At 42.3% G+C, this 22,793-nt stretch overlaps 1 protein-coding gene across 1 annotated transcript; it reads left to right on the top strand.

The window, feature by feature from the left end:
* Positions 1 to 167: 167 nt before the first annotated feature.
* LOC117766877 (TANK-binding kinase 1-binding protein 1-like) lies at positions 168 to 18,472 on the top strand. Its single transcript, XM_034594293.1, has 13 exons — positions 168 to 314; positions 8,631 to 8,865; positions 9,021 to 9,152; positions 10,506 to 10,610; positions 10,729 to 10,879; positions 11,577 to 11,770; positions 12,225 to 12,292; positions 12,397 to 12,503; positions 13,833 to 14,023; positions 14,131 to 14,409; positions 16,120 to 16,200; positions 16,278 to 16,505; positions 17,488 to 18,472. The coding sequence occupies exons 2-13, from the start codon at positions 8,638 to 8,640 to the stop codon at positions 17,614 to 17,616; spliced, it is 1,893 nt and encodes a 630-aa protein (XP_034450184.1). The 5' UTR covers positions 168 to 314; positions 8,631 to 8,637; the 3' UTR covers positions 17,617 to 18,472.
* Positions 18,473 to 22,793: the final 4,321 nt, after the last annotated feature.

The raw sequence follows: 22,793 nt of genomic DNA, 5'->3' as shown, positions 1-22,793 counted from the left end.
TAGTTAAAACGATATTAATATAAATAATTGAAAAAGTATAAGCATGCTAATGACCCGATTTTAAAATAGATGTGTGAAAAGGTATATCCTCAGTGATTGTATAATAGCACTCACTGGAGAACAGAACCAATGTGAGCTGCTTTCCTTCTGATGAAAATCCTCTCCTCCCCCCTCCCCTTATGGTCAAACGAGGGGAGGGGGCGCACTCTCACACACGCACACACACATTCACGGCAGCATCCACTGCTGATGTCAGACTCCAGTCATGTCGACCCTCGTCAGCACCATCATCTCCATGGTTTTTCTACTGAGACGTAAGTAAACCGGCTTCGTCCGTCGTGTGTGTCCTTTCCTTCAACTTCGGACTGTGTGTGTGAGAGTGTGTATGTGTGTGTGTGTGTGTCTGTGTGTTCGCATGCTCTCTGCCACATTATAGGCAGGTTTGCCGGTGAGAATCAGATCTCAGTGTTTCTAAGCGGGTCAGGATGGGACTGTTTGCGCAGGGATGGATGGTGACGGGGGGAGAGGCTCGGCAGTGACGCTGTAATGAGCTGTTAAATCATTACAGTCATGACTGGCCTGTGAGCAGGGGACCACAGACAGAACCGACAGGGACACTGCACTGAGGACAAATTCCTCCGAGCTCCACGGGCTGGACGGGAACTCGTCAGTCCCACAGACGCGCTGTGTGGGGACATGCCAGGGAGGGATGGATGCGCAGCCTGGTTTCAGTGTGCGTGTTCTGGTTTGGGGACCTGACTGTAACACGCAGAATGAGGACATGTTGTTTTCCCTCAGTGCATCGACAGAAAGCATGGATGCACGTGTTGAGTTCAGGTGTTGTCGGATTTTTTGAACACGTCTGAGCAATACAGTGATTTTCTGGAGCCATTATAACTCCTTGTTTATTCCACACTGGCAAAAATAAACCTTTGTTGTTCAGCAGAATATTATTTTCATTTTGTGGGTTAGAGGCATGTTTGACGACTATAGTAACTGGTATGTTAAATGATCTTCACATACTGGTTTGTATACTGGGCTGCTAGGGAAATAAAATAAAACAGCCATGTACAGTCTGCTGTGTGCACTGTGCTTAAAGGTGACAGGATACAGCCACAATACACTTACACAGAGAAAGAGCTGTATGTCCCAGTGCCCTCTAGTGGTAAACCCAGTCATTCTTATTTACTTGTGTTCCAGCTGACCCACTAATCTATTAACACCTTATCACCCAGGCTGTAACATGTAGAACATAATCAATAATGAATATATCAACAATATTAGTTTTATTTATTTGTTTATATGTTACACACCCAAGTGCTCAGATCAATAATAAGAATAATTTAACCTATACTGCTCTTGTGTATGGGACGTGACCTAACAACAGCATAACACAGCTCTCTCTTTTGCAGTGTTTAGCTCCGCCTGCAGTTAGAGTGATTTTTTTTTTCCTTCAAGTGATGAAGTAGAATATTCACAGTTCATATAATATGGTTGAAATAGCCTAATATGCCATTTGAAGTATATAAATGGATTTTCACCATTCATAGACTGTCAGTGGCAATTTGGGGTTTAGTATCTTGCCCAGACACTTCAGAATGCAGACTTGAGGTGCTGGGAATGGAACTACAGACCTTCAGGTTAGTCTTTACCCCCAAGGCCACAGCCACCCACCATCCAGCCATAAAAAACAATGGAATGGTCAAAGTTTTATTCATATTTAAGGTGTATTGATTGATTTACAACATCAACTCATGCATTGCATATTGGGTGGCTGACACAAAGTCTTGCATGCTAGATAATTTGAAACAACAATCATTAATTTGAAAATAACACAACGTATAATACAATCCCTTCATACTAAGCACTGGTGCATCACAGTGTGAAAATACCTCTGTTCTGAACACCGGGACTTTTCATCCACCAGTGATGTATTAGGGTTAGTAGGCCACCCATTTTATTTTTCACAATATGTGATTTTAGCTGGAACCCAGTGTCTTACTGTGTGGCCTACAATTAGTGTCGAACGTGACACACTGAAAGGATCAAAGATTTTAGCAGAGGGAAAAGTTGGTTAGGTATGTCTCAGAAATAAATCTCTAATTTCTATAGTTGCTCAAAAGTCAAGTGCTAATGTTGTTCATGCAATTTAACCTCAAACTAAAATCTTGTTTTGGTGCTACGCTGCCTTTAATATGAATTTTATAGACTTTCTCTCAGCACCTCCGACTCTGACTGACTTCCAGCGTCCCTGTACCGCAGGGGCGCATTTCACCAGACGATGTCCTATATCCCCCAACTGCATCAGCAATACCTTTGGTTTTCAAGAGGGTGACTGAAACTTATTTGGCCTTACCTGCTGTTTTTTCTCTGCACACCGCATCTGAAAACCTAAAACTAGCTGGTGGTGGGTGGTCCGCTCAGTCATTCTCTACAGCAGCTGGATAAGGTCCAACAGGGCCACAAGTATCACAGAGCTTTGCTTCACATGTGGTTGGCGGTAACAGCAGCGCTTTTTGTTTCAGAAGGTAGAGGGAGATCAAGGGGCTTGAAGAGCAAGTGCTTCAAGCTGGTATTTGTGTGTACATGTGTGGGAGGAGAGGGCAGAGGATGCCCTACACCGTTTGTATCCAGTACCTGACTACAAATACAGAAAGTACGGTAAGAAACAAAAATATGTCTGTTAGCCGTGATATAGTTTGGCTCATTCTTTTAGGAAGATGAGGGAAAGCATTTAATCAACTTTCTTAATGTTTATACAAACTAAAAGTTGAATGGAAACATTTCAACTGAAATCCAACAGCAGCTTCTGTTTCATGTCACTTAGCCTATATATGTATTTGAAGTTTGCTCACATCAGCCACAATAACTTCCCCCTAATTCCACAAATGTCTGTATATCTCTGTCCATGTGGAACGTATGTCTCACAAACCGTTCAACTTATCAGCTTCACACTTGGCATGTGTGTTGTTAACTGCCCCAGGTGCAGTGTCAAATTTGGTGCGATTTAGACACAATACGGTCAATATTTAAAATTTTGAATAAACAGACGAATAATTGCTTATTTGTCAGATTATTCAGATTTGAATAATCGCTGCCAGAAATTTTTTTTATTTGATTATTTTTATTTTACCTTAACAGACTGAGACACAGACACTGAGCAGAGGTTCTGATCCCGGTAATTGTAAAATTCATTGAATCACTACCTAAAATTGAAAGCACAACAATTGTGTTGTTGCTGTTGTTGCTTCATATCAAGCTGAATTACAGAGCTTTTATTTTGAAAAGTAATGAATTTGGGTCTGAAGATTATGTCGGTTCTTAACAGCCCTCTGAAATATCTGACATGCAATGTATGAAAAAAATAGCAGTTGAGTCAATCACTCAAGCTTAAATATAAGCCACACACATTAACAGTAATAAGATAAATTCAGTTCCATTTTATGAAAAACACTGACTATAAATATTTATTGCAGATAAACCAGGTAGGATGACCTCAAAGTTTTCTAACTTCACTCTGAACTATAGACTGTTTATAAAAAGCTCTTCACTCAACATCCAGCTCACAAACAAAAAAAGTGACAGTATATTGTAGAACTGTTTGAGGAGGATTCCCTAATGACAAGGAATCCTTCTGAAGTAGCTGCAGAGCATTAACACAGGACAAGGAAACTGGCAGGTTTACAACGGGCTCTGCACTAGTACAACCAACAGCTCATGGTTCCTGCATGAGATGGTTCTAAGACAAAATACACATTAGTCTGTTCAAATAGGATAATGTTTAGAAGGTTTTCCATCACCAAACACATGTCAGATGTTTGACATGGACTTGTATCGCAAGGGGAAATTAATATAGTCAGTGTTATCACAATAAATGTGTGTGCACATTTTGTACATGTAGGAAACGTCACGTGATCAGAGTAGTAGGACAGAAAGTTCTCCTAGCGACCTCATTTCCATTGACTCTCCCACTCTTCTCTCTCTCTCTCTCTCTCTCTCTCTCTCTCTCTCTCTCTCTCTCTCTCTCTCTCTCTTTCATGTCATATTATGTCATCATCCTAATGCCCTCTCTCATCTCTCTCTGTGTCTGAGCCTCTTATTTAATGTTGTCCTCTTTGTGGAGGGTAAGTTTACTCCATGATTTAAAAAAAGAAAACAGAAATTATTATTGTATTTATTCCTCAGGATAATAAGCCCATAGATAAATGTAAAAAGACTAAGGATATTGAAATGACTACTGTAAAATGACAATCTGAAAATGTGAAAAGGGTAATTTAAAAAACCGAAAAGTTCAAAAACAATGGGTTGGTCCTGCTGCAGTATGTGGACACCAGTAGTGTGGCGGGGTCAGTTTACAGTTCATGAGCACACTAGGAAGCAGAGTGATTTCCCTGTGCTTCTGCTTGGTTGAAGGGAAGTTCATGTGCTGTGGTTACTGTTGTCTGGATGTTGAGGAGCAGTATAATCCTTTGATGAAGACGTTTGTATAATTGCATCAATCTAAAAGGCTCATTCTAATTGACCTCATGTTGCACGTCGCATCATATCAAAGCTGTAGGGACAATCATAGCAACATAATTAATGATAATGCTACATAATCCATGACTTTAATGCTTTAACCACATAACGTTTTATATTTTCATGCAGATTTGAGAGTTTGATTTAATGTACTTACTCTACTGTGTGTGTGTGTGTGTGTGTGTGTGTGTGTGTGTGTGTGTATGTGTGTGTGTCCCATGCACACTGAATTAGCCCTTAGCTGTGCTCACAGATAAGGTGCCATGTCCTTAAGGACTGTCTGTTTTGTCATCTCTTCTCACTTTGCTTTTATCATAACCAGGCAGCTTTCTTTCTTTCTTTAACTTAATTGGGCCTTGGTGTAGGTATACACTCCATTGTCACTCTGTGACTGGGAGACAGTGGTGAATCATCAGATTCTCCCACGGTAACAAAAAGATCTGGATTCAGCCTCACTCCTCTCTTTCCTCCCCTGACCCAAATCCTCAATGAAGGTCATGAAGGAATAAAATGAGGCGCTCAGTGTGGTATGGTCCAGCTGACAGTTTATGTAACAGCAGAGCATCAGAGGATGTGACACCACTCTGAACTCGCCACTGTTGTTTCCAGTGAGGATTGTTTCTCATGTTTCGGGCAAGTTGAAATCAGCCTCATACACATAAATGATTATGTGAGCTGTTGTCCTGGCTCCAAGCTCTAAAATAAATCATAATGAAACATAAGAAATAAACCATTACAGGAGGAGATGTCTAGTTCCTGAGCCCTGGTGAGGCAGGTCCTCTTACCTGGACAAACTGGTACTGAGCTCCTCAACACATTCAGAGTTCGTTTCAGAGAGGACAGGCTGTTCACTCTGATACTGATGTTTGTTCAGTGGTTGTACTTTGAACATATCCAGATTCATCTGCAAACACTCTATCCTACATTTCTGAGTTTTATTCTATTGTTGTTTATGTCCATATCAATTTCCTGTTCAGCAGTTGAAGTCCGTCCATTTCCCTAAGTGGGAGGGAAGTGCTACCTCCTGAAGCACAAACACAAAATTGCACACAAATGTTCCATGTATAGTAAGCTACTAAAAAAATATGTAGTATAATTATTGGTTTTCTAGAAATTTCTGGCAACTGATAATTCTGTAGAATGTTGGAAGATTTGGCTGCAGACCAGCCTCTCTCACTGATAAACCATATGATGAACAACATGATCAGTTATAGTTCCTCTCTCATCAGGGACAATACCGCTCTGAGTCTTGCTCCTCTTAGACATATACCAGTCCTTTTACTGGTCACTCTCCGTCCTCTACCAGTCATCTCTCTGTGCCTGACCATGTTAAATAGAAAAACTATTTCCAAAGAGTTGCCCATAATATGGATGGAATTATAATCAGCTAAAGTGGGATTTCTGCTGTGTTTGTCCTTTTCCAGTTTTTCCTGTTTTCTAGATGCACAGTTTAGTCCACACTGACTGCTGTTGTGCTGACTGTGTCACAAGGTTTAAAAACATATACTCAGTGTAAAGTAATGTGAGTTGGCAAATTCTGGGCGTAATGCATGTTTCATTCATGCTCTAACATGGATTTTGCTGAGCTCATGTGTGGTCTTGATTTCCCTAAATTGTGCACAAGCAGCAAATGAATGTTAAATTTAATGTGGCTTAAGAAACCCAAGCTGACAGCAGATGCTGTACTAGCAGCTTGAGGTGCAGACAAACACATTCGATCTGCATATGTACATATACATATATGTACATATATATATATATGTACATATATGTACATTTAGTCCCTTGCATAGTTAACGCTGTAAATTGTTGGATTCTACATGTCCCACAATGACCCTGGATTGTGTCTTTCATCAGACCATCTCTAAACATCTAACTCCAAACCAGGCTTTATTTTTATTTTTAATATTTTATATATCAAATCCCCCCTGAGCTGTAATATTTTATAGTTTTTATAGTTATAAATATTTTATAACACAAGCTGAGTATTACTCCTCGTGATGAGTAAGCTTTCAGTTAATGAGTAAAATTGGTGGAGTGCCCCTTTAATTCGTGAAGAAATTGTTGTTTTTCCCCTGAGTAGAATTTTTCTCTGTTTCTTTTTCTTTTACTGGAATCCCTTTGATGGATTTTGAGAATTTCTGCTGTTGGACAGAATTATGAATCATGATCTACTACAAACTTTTTGTTCGAAGTGGTAAACTATCTAACTAAGTATGGAAACACAATCTTAGCTGACGAACACAGTAAATTAAAGGAAATGCTAAATGTTGCATTATGCATAAACAAAGATGTCATCACTTCACATGCTGATGATGAGGCAAATCACTGGGTTTTGTGTTTGACTGCCAGGGATTGTGGGTAATGCGAACTGTCAGTCCATTAATAAATGAAACAACCATATGATAAAGACATATGGCCCCGCTCTGATCTGCCCTTGGCTGACACACACAGTGTGTGCAAGGAAAAGGCAATCGAGCGAGTTCGAGTGAACCCAGTCGAAAACTGTGAGGGAGACGTAGGCTATGAGGTGGACACATAGACAATAGACACAAGTAGTATGTGGGCTGAATGTGTGAGTATGTGGGTGTGTGTGTGTGCTTGTATGTGTATGTGTGTGTGTGCTTGTGTGTGTGTGCTTGCATGTGTGGGAGCCAGTGTGTGGGCTGTAAGAGGGGGAGTTAAGTAACTGTGGAGAGATGTGAGACCTCTCTTCCTCTCTGCTACTGCACATGTCTTTAGGCTCTGCACACACACACACACGCACACGCACACGCACACGCACACAAGGACACTAGAAAGGGAGAGTTGCTGCAGTTGAATCACATCATCTTTTCTATTCTTTTATGTTGTACCATGCTGGGTTCTTACCTAGAACCTTGGGTGTCTGTCAGGATGTTTCAGATCATTTCAAAGGTTTTTTCCTTTTTTGTTGCATTGTAGCACCGACTGGTTTCCTGTTGACGAACACACCACAATGTGCACACGTCAGACTTGTAAAAATCACATTGCCTCTTTGTTAAGACAGCTTATTGTGCACATTTTCAGTATTCAGAAATGTTGCTGAAAGCCAGTCAAAACGCTAACACTATTCGAGTGTTAAGTAAAGTGTCACAAAACTGTTATCAGTTATTACTCACTCAAATGAGAAAAAGTAGGATTCCATTGCTTCTTGCTTTTCTTTTTTTATTTAAACAGCTCCTAATCCACCAAACTCACAAGCGACATCTTTTGTATTTGAACAGAAAAGAAGCGGTCAGCCATAGGCCCTTACTCGATCATCACTCCCATTAAGAGAGATGTGACTGCTAAATTTAGACATATGTGGCTGTACCCTTAAAACTAAAATGACCAAAATAGCATGCCCATAATAAACTGAAAAATTCTGCTATCAACTCCCCAGCATCAGAAGAAATCCTACCTACGTAAGTACCTGGTGGCCATCCATAAAGATTTGACTGTTTTTGGCAGGCGGATGGGATTCAGCATAAACTCAGTAGATACCACTTTAAATGAGTGTGTAGAATACAGAAGAATACAGTTCTCTACAAGGTTGTCGTCTCCCACACCCCCTGGTGACCACGTCCTTTAGTCAATATTAACAAATCGCCAACTGGGCTGTGGTTAATATTTCGGTCGAATCTGCCACCTACCCTGCACCTTAATCATATCCCAGACCAGTCTACCCACTGAGCACAGAGAGACCACCCTGATGTATAACCAAGTATTGTTTCAACCCAGAGCAATGTCATACAAACATCCCCTACAATCAGCTCTGGACAAAAACACATCACCCGTCGCTGCTCATTAGGATTATTATTGTTAGTGCACAATAATAACTCAAATGGACCCGAGAATAACTTTTAATCATCACAGATCTTCTCTGGACAACACACACACACACACACACACACACACACACACACACACACACACACACACACACACACACACACACACACACACACACACACACATACACACTTTCTGGCTGTCAGCTCTGGTCAGGACATGTGGATTGACCGAGTGAGCTTGTGTTGAGTCTGTCCAAAGTCCAGTCCAATTCTTCACTGGATTTTCCAACTAGACCTCCTTCTTTTCCTCCCTTACAGCTAACTGATGATGGATCTATACGGCAGAGGAGAGCTGGGGCTGCTGGGAGGAGGGGAGAGCCTGAGAGATGACATGGGCGGATCTGGGATCACCTGGTCGGCTAATCGACTGTCAGAGGACATGTACCCATCATCAGGATTGGCCTTGGCCGCAGCCTATCACGACATTAAGACCCGGCTGGCCAGTCTGGAGAGGGAGAACAGCAGCATCAAGAGGAAGCTGAAACACTATGAGGTCAAGGTGGAGAGCGGCAGCAGAGAACACACACATAGAGCTTGCACACAGATTTAAATGTACAACAAAGAATACAAATTAAGAGCATGAAGAATTTTTTACAGTGTGAATGAATTCTTTCCTGAAAACTCCTCCTCTCCTCTTATCTCCTCCAGTTTCCCATGATCAGTGAATTTGGAGAGGAGAGGATAGTGTGTTGTTCCTGTGAGCCCATCATCAAGGATGCCAGTGTCATTCAATCAGAGACGACTAACCTACAACAGAGGATCAACTCTCTCACTCAGGAGGTACAAATTAATAATATCACTGCAACCACTAGTTATGGTGGATCTCATAGTTTCTCTCATAAATTGCTCAAGTTATATTAATACCCTTAGTTCAGTGACAGTTGCTTAGGTTAAAGGTCAAGGTCACTGTGACCTAACATCCATGCCATTCTTGTGAATGTGATGTATCAGGGGCAGCTTGGGGATATTTCATTACATCTGGCACAAACGTTATCTTGGACTCAAAGACAAACTGATTAAATCTTGGTGGTTGAAGCATAAAGGTTTAATTCACTGTGCACTCACAAACCCCATTTTTGGCTCTAACTCAAGAATTCACATGCCAGTTGTGAAAAGATTTCACACAAATGTCGCTGCGCTCATACCAAAAGCAAAGCGAGGACATTACATACAAGGTCAATGCAAAGACACGGATAAACGTGAATCGCAATAGTCCCAGAATTCGCATCATTCACTTCACTTTCTCAAGATTTAATTATATGTACTTGAGTGAAAAATTTGTGTGATACAAAAATGAAACTGTCCAGAGACAGATCCTGGTGCTGACCCGACGCAGCTCCTGGAGGAGATGGTGAAATTCCCCCGAGCTGTGTGCGCCTGCGGATGGTCCTGTAAAGTCATAGTGTTGGCTTCTCTGCCGTTTCCACAACATGTGCAACGCAGCACCTGTGGTCACCTCAGCCAGTAGTCTTCCTCTCCTCTTTTCTGGAGGAGAATGAGGAAATATTCACTGGCCGCTAATGCATTTTAAACGCTTATCAAATTCCCTCAGAGTATTTGCTACATGTATATTGTATGAGTCTGGACAATAAAAGATGTAAACAACTGTGAGGTGGTAATTCTAGTTGTAAAAAGTATTGTCTAGATCAGCCAATCAGCAATCACCAGTCATACCAACTTATCTCCTTTGTCAAATCTAGCAAAAAGATCTAAACTATCTGTTGAACCTGAGTCTAGTTTTGCCGTCTGCTCACAGACTTTGGACCTTGAATAAGAAAAGCACAAGATCAAAGTCACAAGACATTGCAACAAAGATGGAAGGGTTAAGAAACACAAGCAGCCAGCTGATCGTTGTGAGAACTCAATTTCACAATTTCTGTAGGTCTTTTACTAAAGGGTGGGTTTTTTCCAAAGATAGTGGTAATTTTAGTGTTAAATCTACTTTTTTCTTTGATAACAGGGTTGACCAAAGTTGAGGTTGGTTTAGAAACTGTCTCCTGACTTTCTTGTCCTTTCTGATGTTTGACGCTGATGTTTTCATCGGTGGTGTTATGATTTGAGTCTGAAATAATGGCCAGAACTTGCACAGTGTAACCCCTCAAAGGGTCTATGGTGACTGTTTACCTCTCTCAGCTTCAGAAGAGTAAGGAGAGAGAGGAGAGGCTGGAGGAAGTCATCCAGGCGTATGAGAAGATTCACTTGGAGAAGAGCAATGTCCAGAGAGACCTAGACAAAATGGTACAGACACACACACACACACACCTACAGTCATGTTATTTGTTAGATAGAGCATTTTATGCCATTGTATAGCCGTTTTGGTTCCACGTGTGCATAAGTGTGTGTGTGTGTCCGTCAGACGACTCTAGCGGAGCAGCATGTAGAGAGGATCTGCAGCTTGGAGTCGGCTCTTAGACAGAGAGAGACGTCCCTTCAGAAAATCGGCACTCAACTCCGCAGCAAAGAGGCCCGTCAGTCTCAACTCCACGCCAGCCTGGACGTACCCAGAGGTGTGTTCTATCTGGACAGAGAGAACACTACACCCAATCAGATATAGAATAGTAGGAGGAGTAATGCAATTAAGTAGTACAACTTGTATAAGTAAGTATAAGTATGAGAGAGCCAGTCATAATAGTCGGCGTATACCAGACAATTACTAGGTGCTCATATCACTAGTTAAAAAAGCAGGATGACCGAAACTAACCTCTTTCTACCACAAGACTTGATTCAACTGGTGCCTTGATTTCACCACTGCAGCTGTTTTGAGACTCCGGAGAATTGTGTCCAGACTTTCTCCAGAGGTTTCCTTTCACACATGAATAACGCAGCAGGAGATTCTCCTCTCAGTCTTCAGGCTCTCACTGATTGAGTCTGCTGTCACTTTGGCAGATGTTATCCGCTACAACCAGCTTGCAAATTTAGCTAAAATCTCAATGAGGTGGTTCAAATTCTATCTCTGGTTTATACATTTCCCAAGTTTACAGTCACCGTGACATGAAGTAAATAAAATAAGATATGACCCTAAATGTGGTAAAAGTTATCATTAGCTACAGTTCAGTCATAACTACTATTTAATATTGATTGCAAACTCCTCATATATAAAAATGCTGTACTCGTGATTGAGGTATTGAAGTCTCTTGCTCACTGGTGTCATTGTACTTGAGAGAAAAACAAGGAAACAGACCGAAGCTGTTTGGTTTTTATCAGAGGGCCGCGGGCCGACGCTGCAGAGCTCCCGCAGTCTGGACGCCTTGTCAGACCTGAAACTGCAGCGACTGGAGGCAGAGCTGGATGGGGCACGGCACCAGGCCGAGGGAGCCTGTCAGAGGGAGAAGGAAATGAGGGTTGAGCTTCAGAGGCTGCAGCAGGAGGCATCTCAGCTGCAGAAAGCACAAAGACAGGTACAGCTGATAGGCGTGATACACGACTCACTGTTTTCCATATCTCTGCAAATGGAATTTCATTGCCTGCAGAATTTGACTGATATCCAATTTGTTGAGCATATAGGTTCTCGATCCTGGAAGTACTGTCGTTCTTTGATTTAACACTCAGGGTTTAATGTTGGATATATTTTAGTTCATTAACCACATTTTAGATACATTTTACAAGAAGACAGAGCTGCCATCAGTAGATGGTTGCACATTTGTCGTAGAGGTGGATGAGCTGGTTGGCCATCAGTGTGCTTAAGCATGCTAATTGTCCGGTTTGGGCTCCAAGATACAGATATAACAATTAATGTAATAGCTCTATGGAGAATTTAAAGCTGGCCCACATGTAGGAGACAAATAAGATTATCTTCATGTATTGTTCAGTGCTGCCGCCCTAACCACCGCTCTGGGTCTGTCCCTCTGTCAGTCACAGGAGTTGGCCCCACACTGTGAGCACTGCGACGTAGAATGGATAAAGAAAGCTGGAGATGAACAGTGAGTCTTGCTTCAGACAAAAGCTTATTTTTGGAAGTGCTTGTTAGTTTGTCATTTACATGTATTTACTGTATTCATCCAGTCCCTCTCTCTGTGTGCTGCAGGGTGAACCTGGCGTTAGCCTACACCGAGCTAACAGAGGAGTTGGGTCGGGTTCGCAATCTGGCTGCAAAACAGAGTGACCTTCTACGACACGTCTCCCAGGAGCCTGGTAGGTCACCTGACTAGGTTACAGGTTCAGGGACTTCACTGTGCATTTTGCATACAGTTCAAGTGGGTCAAAACATATTTGGACCAAAATCGAACCTGAAATGTCACATATTCAACTGTTGGTGTTGCTGGTTAAAACAAACTAATGTCAACACTGGTTGTGTCAAATGATGAACACATGGAGGGAGTTTGGAATAAGTCCGTATTTCTGTTTGGATTAGCTTCACCACAGCATGTAGCCAGCGAGGCCACGTCAAAGTCAAGTGTCACATCGTCTCTAGGATGCTGGATGTCAGTCAGACGGGCAGCCTACTGACAGAAAATATTCTGGTGACATCATACTATGCGCTGCTACTATGCAAAATTCATAATTTTTGCAGTAATTTGAAATGGTCATGATGATTTATGATGATCTAATAGATATCAACAACATTTGAAACTAAAACAGAGAAGATATGAGCCAAAACAGAGGAGGGACAGCAGCTGCTGCACAGGCGACAACACTGAAGTCAAGTATGAAAACTGAATGGATGGAATGAGACAGCGGACGGGGACGAGAGAGATGTAACCCATGACCAGTTGATCCTAGCTGACAGTAATGAAGTCAATTGAGACTACAGCCATTTCATACAAGAGGAAGGTACAAACAGTGATCAGCCAATGTGATGGCTGTTAAACCTCTTTTACACCAAGCAGGTACATGTGGGTTATTGAAATGCAGTTAAACTCGGCGATTGACTCCTTTGCCATTGTAGAGGAGTTGTCCTCTCAGTTTTTTCCCCGGTCGGTCATGTTCAACGTCACAAACACACAAACAACTGAGGCAGTCTTTCACCTTGTCTTGCCAAATTAGCAGAGTGTCACCGGGGTGTCACATTCCCGTCCCTTCCAGTTGGAGCCAATAAAAATCCACGTCTACTGCAGAGACATTTGACCAGGGAGTGAACGTCAGATGTTTCCATTGCAGACATAAGCCAGATGTTAGTGGGTTTTTTGACCATGTGAAAAGGGGCTTTAATAGAGACACCTATCTGCAGTGCACTGCACACACATCACTGACAAGATTAGAGTTATGCAGACTTACATTAGTCACCCGTTGCCATGTGTTGTAAGATATTGTGGAAATGAAGCAAGGCAGCTTCATTTCCACTTCTAACAAAGTGTTCATGTTACAAGGGACCTCTCATTGAGTCTTTCCCTCCCAGCTTTGCTTCGGAGAGATCTCTTAAAACTGAGGTAAACTGAAACAGGGAGTGTGGTGCCAGTGGTGTGGTAATGAGATGAAAGCTTAATGTGTTTCCCATTCTCTCTTTCTCTCTTAATCCTTCAGGCTCTCGTCCTCCCGCAACTCCTCAGCGTCTCTCCCCCACCTCCCCCCAGCGCCCCTCACTCTCCCCTGAGAGGCTTCTGCCCACCCCCTCTCCTCCACTCTCCCTATGCGACAGCCCTGCCTCTTACTCTCAGCAGCCAACCAGCAGCCGCCTACGAGCAAAGTTCCAAGGTCGCCGCAGTTACTCGGAGGTGAGTCATTTGTGGGGTAATTGGACTTGGATTTATAATAACTTTGTAATGAAATGGATTATTGCATCGTGGAGTCATTTGAACATTTGACAATCTCCTGTTCCCAGGTGTCCGACCCATCAGCCATCCACAGGCCCCCAGCACGCTTGATGAGGGACCCGGTTTCCACTCTCCCCAAGCCCAGGCCACTCCTGGGCGAGACACAGGGCTACAGCCAAAACAAACATCAGCTCCGCACCGCCTTGTTGGGCCTTGTCAGACCAGCCTCGGCTCATGGAGGGGAGAGGGGGGGAGGAGGGGGAGGAAGAGAGAGAGCTGGGGGCAGCAGTTTGACCAGCAGTCCTCATCACTGTGCACTGGACCTGGGATTTCCAAGGGCTGCCGAGGTGAGACATTTGACTTTATTGAGTGAGTGAAGCCCTTATTGTTACCAACCTTATACGGCCCCCATCATTACTTTTAGTAAATTACTTACTACAAGAAGGAAAGACTTCCGTGAAGTTGACATAGTTCAGAGTGAAAAATGAAGACAAGTAGATTTACTGCCAGGAATTGTGGTACAGATGTTGAGGTTCCTGTCAGGGTGAATTCTACTAACTTTGGTGCTCCTCAATATTTCCTCGAGCACTACCCTCCGCTCAAACGTTCGATCTGTCCAATATTTTAGTCTACTGGGGCAGCACGGTGATATAGTAATGTCTTCAAAAATGATCTTGGTTCGAATCCTGGTTCAGTTGGGTCGTTCTGTGTGGTGTTTGCATGTTCTCCATGTGTCTGTGTGTGTTTTCTCTGGATATTCTGGTGTCCTCCCACACTCCAAAGACATGCAGATAGAGGTTAGGTTGGACTGGAGACACTAATTTGAGCGAATGTATGAATGTGAGTGGTAGTTTGTCTCTGTATGTTGGCCCTGTGGCCTGTCCAGGGTGTACCCCGCCTCTCACCCAGTGTCAGTTGGGATTGGCACAAGGACTACCACAACCATGAAAGGATTAGCAGTATAGATAATGGATAGATGGATGATTTTGGTCTATAACAAAATACCCTGAAAGTAATTCCTGGCTCTTTGTGGGAACTAGTGTGTTTCTTTTGTAATATTCTAAGCTCTTGACCTGATTTAAGTGCTTTAAGATAATGTATGTTGTGATTTGGGGTAGAGTTGAATTCACTTCGATCTGCTCTTTAAAGATTAGCAAACATGCCATATTAAGATGGTGAAAATGGTAAACAGTATGTTTATAATGAAAGCAGCTTTGTTAGCAGAACAGAAGCAGCTCTTGTTCATGGTGCAGGTCAGGCTCCATGTTTCAGACTAAACCCAACCAGAGTCCCAGAGACTGACCAGAAGCCAACAGGCATTTTCTTAATTATGTTTGAACCTGACTAAAGTCTGACACAGTTGATGTAAGCTGAAGCATGTCCAGTTACCTTGTCACGCAGTTACCATGTGGCCATTGTTTTAGAAAGGTGCTGAGTAGATAGCCTATCACCCAAATAGCCTTTCGAACGTTTGGTGCCTGTTGTTTTTTTAAATGATTTGTCTGAACCTGGTGCGACCCATTGGTTTCCATCGTGCCCTGTCGGGTCTTGTTGGTCTGGAGTCAGGGATCCACCCACTACACCGTGTGTAGGATGAGCTTGGGCACAGTACTGAATGAAGCTTATCCACATTTACAAGGTGGTCATAGCCCAATACAAAGTTAATAGAGTGACGATGGTAATACAGAGGAAAATAAATCCGGAGCATACAAATACACTGAGGGTTACGTTAACTCGCATAGAGTGCAAATAAAATATAAAATTTGATATCACCTCTTATGTAGATACATAGTTTGATTCTCCTCAGACCTAATTGTGGTGTATAGATTTGAATCTCATAGGGTAGGGTAAGAAAAGCAAAGTACCAGTACAGAAGCTGAATGCTGAATGTCCTATTTTCTGATAACTAATTACCTTTCTGTAAAACTATTTAACCTCGTATGTACAATACAATATGTGATCGTTTTTCGGGGCTGTTGAAAGCATCACACAAATTTCTGTAATACAATAAAAAAATCAGAGTAATCGTGCTGCTCTCTCTTACTTCTTTCATTCAGGGGCATCACTTCTGTCGCCTTGATGACCCACCTGAACCCACCCCACTGGTGACACCTCCACAGTCCTCTGATGATGAAGAGGTGACAACCAATGATGTTTGTGACTTTTAAGCTGGGTTATTTATTGTTAAAACTGTGTGTGTTGTGTACCATTACAGGATGTTTGTGCATACCTGTCGCCGGCTGACAGCCCACCTCGGACTCTGGGTGCAATTGGGATTCTCTCATCATCACCAAGAGAACAGCCCCTACACCCCTCGTTCCCGTCTCCACGGAAACAGCCCCACCATCCCTCCTTCTCTGCCCCCGAGGGCCCTGCCACCCTCTCCTGCCATCTGCCTCCCTACATGAACACAGAACATGCTCAGTCATGGCCTTCTATTAACGTGAGTAGATACAAGGATTACATTTAGCTGCACCTTGTGGGGAAAATGGGTCATTGCCGCAGCCAAAAGAGGATCAATAAAAATGGGATACACAAAACAAATCATTAGAACTTCATTATCATTATCTAAGACCACCACCCTGTAGCATTCGCTCCCATAATGTTACAGTGCTTCGAGAGGCCAGTCAAGTGTCAAGAAAGCTCAAGCATTAAAGCAACACCTACGTGTGCGTGCTCAGTAATCGCTCCACTGATACAAAATGTGGGGAGTAAGAAGAGTTAGGTCCACATGGTCTCCAATGTGTCTCCCCAATGTGTATTCATAGTGATCCAGAGAAATGCATTACCGAGTTTGATGCAATTTAGACATGCGATAGGTTCAATATTACCAAAAATTAGTGTTGAACCTGTCCTCTTCTCTCGTCTTCAGATAAACTGCAGCAAAGATTGGCAACTGGGTCATAGGCTGAATTACATAGCTTTTATTTTGAAAAGTTGTAAACTTGACTCAACAGACCTCTGAGTTGTCCCACATGCAATGTATTAAAAAATAACAGCAGTTCAGTAAATCATTCAAACTTATAGATATGACATGTGTGTCCAGTTATAAAGCAAATGAACAGGAAAGCATTAACACAAAGTTGTATGACTTCTCTCTGCACCTTAGACTGTCTATAACAAGCTCTGCACACAACTTCCAGCACACAAACAATAAGAAGTGACAGTAAAGAACAGTTGGAGGCGAACTCACTAATGACAAGGAATATTTCTGAAGCAGCTCCGGAGCTTTACCACAAACCAAGAAAACCGGCAGGTTTAGAACAGGCACTGCACAAGTTAATGTGAAAGTCACGTTGAGCCGTCGCTTTAACAGACAGATCAAACTAAGCAGTCACATTCTCCATGTTTGTTGATCCGATTTGGGGATTTCACTCTCTCTTCAGGATCAGTGGTTTCACACCTGTGTCTTCCTCTGTCTGCAGTTATGGATGGAGTCGGAGGAGAGTGCTGTTCGCAGCTGTCCTTTGTGTCAGCTGACCTTCCCAACTGGTTACCCTGATGACGCCCTCATAAAACACATCGACTCACACTTGGAGAACAGCAAGATCTGACTTGTTGTTTTTTTTTGCCTCCACCCGATTTCCCCAGAGCCAATCTTGACTGATTTGAACACGGTAAAGATTTAGCGAGCCTGCATGCTTCTTTCAGGGCTCCCAGTAAAACTTCTACATAGAGACAGAGCAAGTCTGTTTTTCTACACTCCAGACTCTTCATCTTTGTTCACCTGACATACCTGTATTGCCTAATCTCACACAAAGCACCCTATCAACAATTCTGGATCAAATGGTGTTTTGTCTCTCCTTTCAAAACCAAACTCTGCATTTGTACATATGTGAGTGCTGAGGAAATAGCAGACATAGAAAAGACAGTACTTTATATCTCAGATTCACCGACGCAGACAAAAGCTGCTGATGGTGTGAAAGACAAACTGTACGGTGGTCTGAGAGCAGCTGTGGAGACAGATGTGCTGAAGAACACCCGACACATGTAATGTCACCTGTTGCTTTCATGTCCCAGAATGCATCAGAGCACCTGGATGTCCCCTCTCCCGTTGTCTCGGAGGATTAAAAGGAAGATTTAGTGAAGGTTTCTGGACCCAGATTGAACTCTGAACTATCTCATGAGGTGAAGAGTTAGACACTAGAAAGTTATTTGAGTTAGTTAAAGATGGGATAACAGAATATAAGCACCATGTGGTCTGGAAAAGACACAGTTTAAGGGCAGTTTAAACAGCTAAATAAGTCTGGACGCTGATGACAGTTCATGGGGCTATTGGCTGGTGAAGTTCCAAAGCAAAGTATATGTAAAGTTAACTGTGTGAAATGCTCCAAAGGTAAAAATGTGATCCATAGAAAAAACATCATGTACTGCCATCCTCTGGTCTGGTGTGGTGATGAAAGTGCCTTGCTCAAACCACATTTATTTTGAAAGGGCAGAAAACTGTGGAAGCAAATATCTGCGACTACAAAACAATTGACTCCTCATATACTGCTGACCTTACATTATTAGAAACATAATATTAAATATGTCATAACTACATTTTTCTAGGCAATAATTGAAAGAGATCGTAGCGCACACTTATTACTGCTTTTTAAAACTGTTGTAATGTTTCTCGCAGCTAAAGATGCTGAACATTTCATAATCAAGAGAAACTTTCCTGTCGTAGTTGTATTTGCAATCAAAAGAAACCTAGATTTATCATTAATGATTTATCAGATAATTATGACTAAATATCTTGAAGTTCATAATCATGATATAGCATGTCATAAGATCTCTTCACAATTATTGTATCAGGTAAATATGGAATCTGTAATTTTGTAATAATATCTGTTAATGGCTCATGAACATTTAGTTATAAATACAAGTTTATATATCATATAATTAGGCTTGATAAATCCATCCATCATCTATACCACTTATCCTTTAAGGGTTTCAGGAGTGGGGCCAATTCCACCTGACCTGATAAATCATAACTTTATACTTCCTTTCCTAGAATTATAGGAACATTTGCCATTATTATGAGATCTTCATCAAATCCTTGTTATATTTTATCAATCATATCTAATCCCATTATGCAATGATATCTTATAATATTCAGAATAATGAGTTGGTAGATCAACTCTAACTCAATTATTTGTTGAATGATGAACAATAAGGCCTGTAAGGTTTCTCATGATTATTATGAACAGTCCAGAAATCCTATTTAGAATAATATAGTACAAGTAAGAATAATTCTTGTTTACATTTCTATAATAGCAAAGGGAGAAAAAAAAATAAGCGTGGTTTCCTGTTTTGAATCACATTTTTACACTAGAAATATTCCACATACGTGACTTTACCCACAGGGTTCCTGATGTACTGAGACTACAGAGCAGAGCGACGATGAGCCACCGGCAGTGACTGAACATGTCATCACGCATCATCACATGTGGGCTGCTGCGTTGGAATGACATGTTTCGAATGCAAAAAAAATTATCAAATCTTAATGAAGCAAACCAATAAAAAAAAAAACTTTTCTCTTCATTTTGACACAGTGAGTCAATCCTGGGACAGCAGAGATTTTACATCTGGCTCTTGGTGGATTTACATTGTCATCGAGCAAGGGTTCACTGCCTTGCTTCAGGGCACTTCACCAGAGCTCTAATCCGTGGGTGGACGTCCACTGGCTGCTGGGAAATCAAGCTGGAGGGATTCTGAGTTCGCCCTCGCCCGCTGAGATTTTCAAAGCTAACAGAGAGCTATGGGAGAACAGAGCTGACTCCAGATCAGCCTCCTCTCATTTTATCCTAACCATCGCTCGGAAATCATCATCATCAAGCTGCCATGTTGATCTCTGAGTGTGTGGTGTTGTTAGCGTACATATAATACACTTTCACAAACCGTGTAGCTCAGATAATATCAACCTCGGCGTTATTCGACACCGTCACATGCAAAGCTCAAACTGCTGGCCACTCTCCCCTTTTCAAACAAGGGATCAATCCTTCAAGATGCTCGACCTGAGACTGTCAGGTTTGGTTCATCCAAAGAATAAATAAACCCCTGGTGGTATTAAGCCATGAAGATACAGTGGTTTTGGTTTATATAACGAAACAGTCCAACTTGAAGGTTTGTTTTTCCAGCTGCTACCTGAGCTTGTAACTGCATCACATGGCCTTCATTCAATGGCTCTGGCTAATTGTGCTAATGAAAACACTGTGATACAGCTGAAAGCTCCAGAAAACACTGGTAGGAGGAGTTCAGCAAGGATGGATTTTGTCAGATGTCTACTAAAGATCAAGAATAAACTTTCACGTTGGTTTAACTTGTTTTGACTTATGTCATATTTTCCCTCTGGTCCATTATAAATGTGACTAGATGCCACTAGAGGTTGGTGAGAAAATGTAGCCGTGTGAATTTGCATGATCTCGGATTCTCTGCTCTGCTCCGTTTGAATGCTGCCATTAGCCTCAATGTGATCTACAACCTTCTGGATGCAGCCAGCCTGAGGACTCGGCCCAGGAAGCACTGGTTTTCTGTGTTGCACTCAAATCACATCTGTGGTTCATTTCAATACTAAAATTCAGTATATTAATGAGAAAACATACTGGAAAACCTTGCATTGAGACTTTTCTGTAACAGATGCACTGGTGTACAGAGTAACATATTGTGCAACATTACATTAATTGAATTAATATACAGTAATACTAGGTAGGGCTAAAACACGTTTTCAGGATACGTTTTTTACAGAGAGATGTCACTTTAGCCTCTCTTCATTACTTTTGTGTTAGTTTGCTTCTACTGTCCCAGCGGATTCTTAGCCATGTTATTATTGTACTGAACATAATTGGTGTTAAGGTTCTTGTCAACAAAGTGGTGTCCTTAACAGACCTACATCTCCACCCCTACAGCTGCTAGGAAGTATGGTCAGTCTCCATTTGATTTCCTTTTCACTTCCATTTAAAGGGGACATAGCATGCAAATTCCACTTTGTTAGTGCTTCTACAGGTTAATGTGGGTATCTGGCATGTCTACCAACCCCAAAACTCTGGGGAAAAAACACTCGCGCGTTTTGTTATAGTTCCTCTAAGTCAGAAACGTCATGCTTGAGCGACTCGATTGCGCTTCCTGGGTTTTGTGTCGTAACAAGGAACTGGAAGTCTCCCTACATGGCAGAATCGCGGGCTGACCTTATATATACAGTCTATGGGGCTGACCAGCGCGGAGAAATGCTCGTCCCGTGTGAACAGCCAGGCGGCTGCGCGCTTGAGAACGGCGCTGCGCTGCCTCGCAGCGGTCTTCCACACTGCCAGCTGTGTGGAAGACTTCCGCAGTGTTCAGCTCTACTGTACGCCGGGGTACACCGGACGCGGAAGCGCAGCTGCGAGGCAGCGCAGCGCCGTTCTCCAGCGCGCAGCCGCCTGGCTGTTCACACGGGACGTGCATTTCTCCGCTGGTCAGCCCCATAGACTGTATATATAAGGTCAGCCCGCGATTCTGCTTTCTCCGCTTGTTGTTGTACCCGTTGAATGTCGGGGTTCGGGGGTAAATGATGGTCTTCATAGCCCCCCCCCCCCCTCTCTTTCTCTCTCTGTCTGTCTGCTTGTGTGCTTGTAGTGGATGGGCAGAGGGGGACATTTAATTATGTGATTGGGAAAATTAAAACTCCAGGACAACAAGGGGAATACAAAGTATGGGATGCATATTTGATAATTTATATCATATAAAATATGTAATTTATATCGTTTAAAATCATGGGGGGAGAGGGGGGAGAGGGGAGCTGGCTCATTAGCATTTAAAGGAACAGGCACTCAAAACAGGTCACTCTGTGGAGGGCTGTTTTATACAGGGTAAAAAGGGTGCTGTTTTAAATGATCCTTGTGGTATTTTGACCAAAGTATGTTACAGACATTTCATTAAGACCCCAAGGAACCATATCAACTTGTGGTAAAAACGGGCATGCTATGTCCCCTTTAAGTTTGACTAAACTGTGGTGGGTTTTCAACTTTTCCTATTGTGTGACTGCTCACATTTATTGTACAGACTATCTAGGTTTGGCTACCTAGGCTTGTGGGTGCACTTTATTTGTAAAACTTTCAGTAATGCTAAAGGAATAAAGGACGGTGTTATTGAAGTTTTCTGGAAGCTGGTGAAAGGAGAACTCAGGCAGCAGCTGATGTCTTACGAAGATTTTAATGTAGACTTGATGCATCAAGGAGACCAGAAGGTGGAACAATATACAAACGCTAACAGAGTAACATGAGCAATTGTCACCCCCAAGTCTGAAGATGTCTCCCACAGCATCCACATATATCTTCCTCTACTTGTGTCACCCATTCTAACAGCACATCCATGAATGACTAGAATTGCTGTCACCTTCTATGTTACATGTAGGTGTTCACCTCCTATTGGATAGCTAAGTCTAAAGTATGCATAACTAAATCACATTGTGTCCTTATGTCTTGCCACTGGTGAAATAGCAAAAGAGTTGAAGTTGGTGCCTCTCTGTCTGGGTATCTGAATTAGATATGAAAGTCCCCAAGCGTAGACAATACAATGTGGATACTGTTTAGAGAGAAGGGAGTATCTCGCACACGCGCTTTTTGTTAGAACAAAAGTGTGCGTTGGGTCTATGACGGCCTTCTAAGACCCAAATCTTGACTATAAATATGTAGAAAGCGCATTTAAAAACCGTGTATATGGCCAGATGAAGTCTTTAATTGTGAAGCAGCAGGAAATATTGAGCGAGCAT

The sequence above is a fragment of the Hippoglossus hippoglossus genome, chromosome 8, assembly GCF_009819705.1.
Source record: "Hippoglossus hippoglossus isolate fHipHip1 chromosome 8, fHipHip1.pri, whole genome shotgun sequence".
NCBI lineage: Eukaryota > Metazoa > Chordata > Actinopteri > Pleuronectiformes > Pleuronectidae > Hippoglossus > Hippoglossus hippoglossus.
This window is presented reverse-complemented; position numbering and strand designations above follow the sequence as displayed.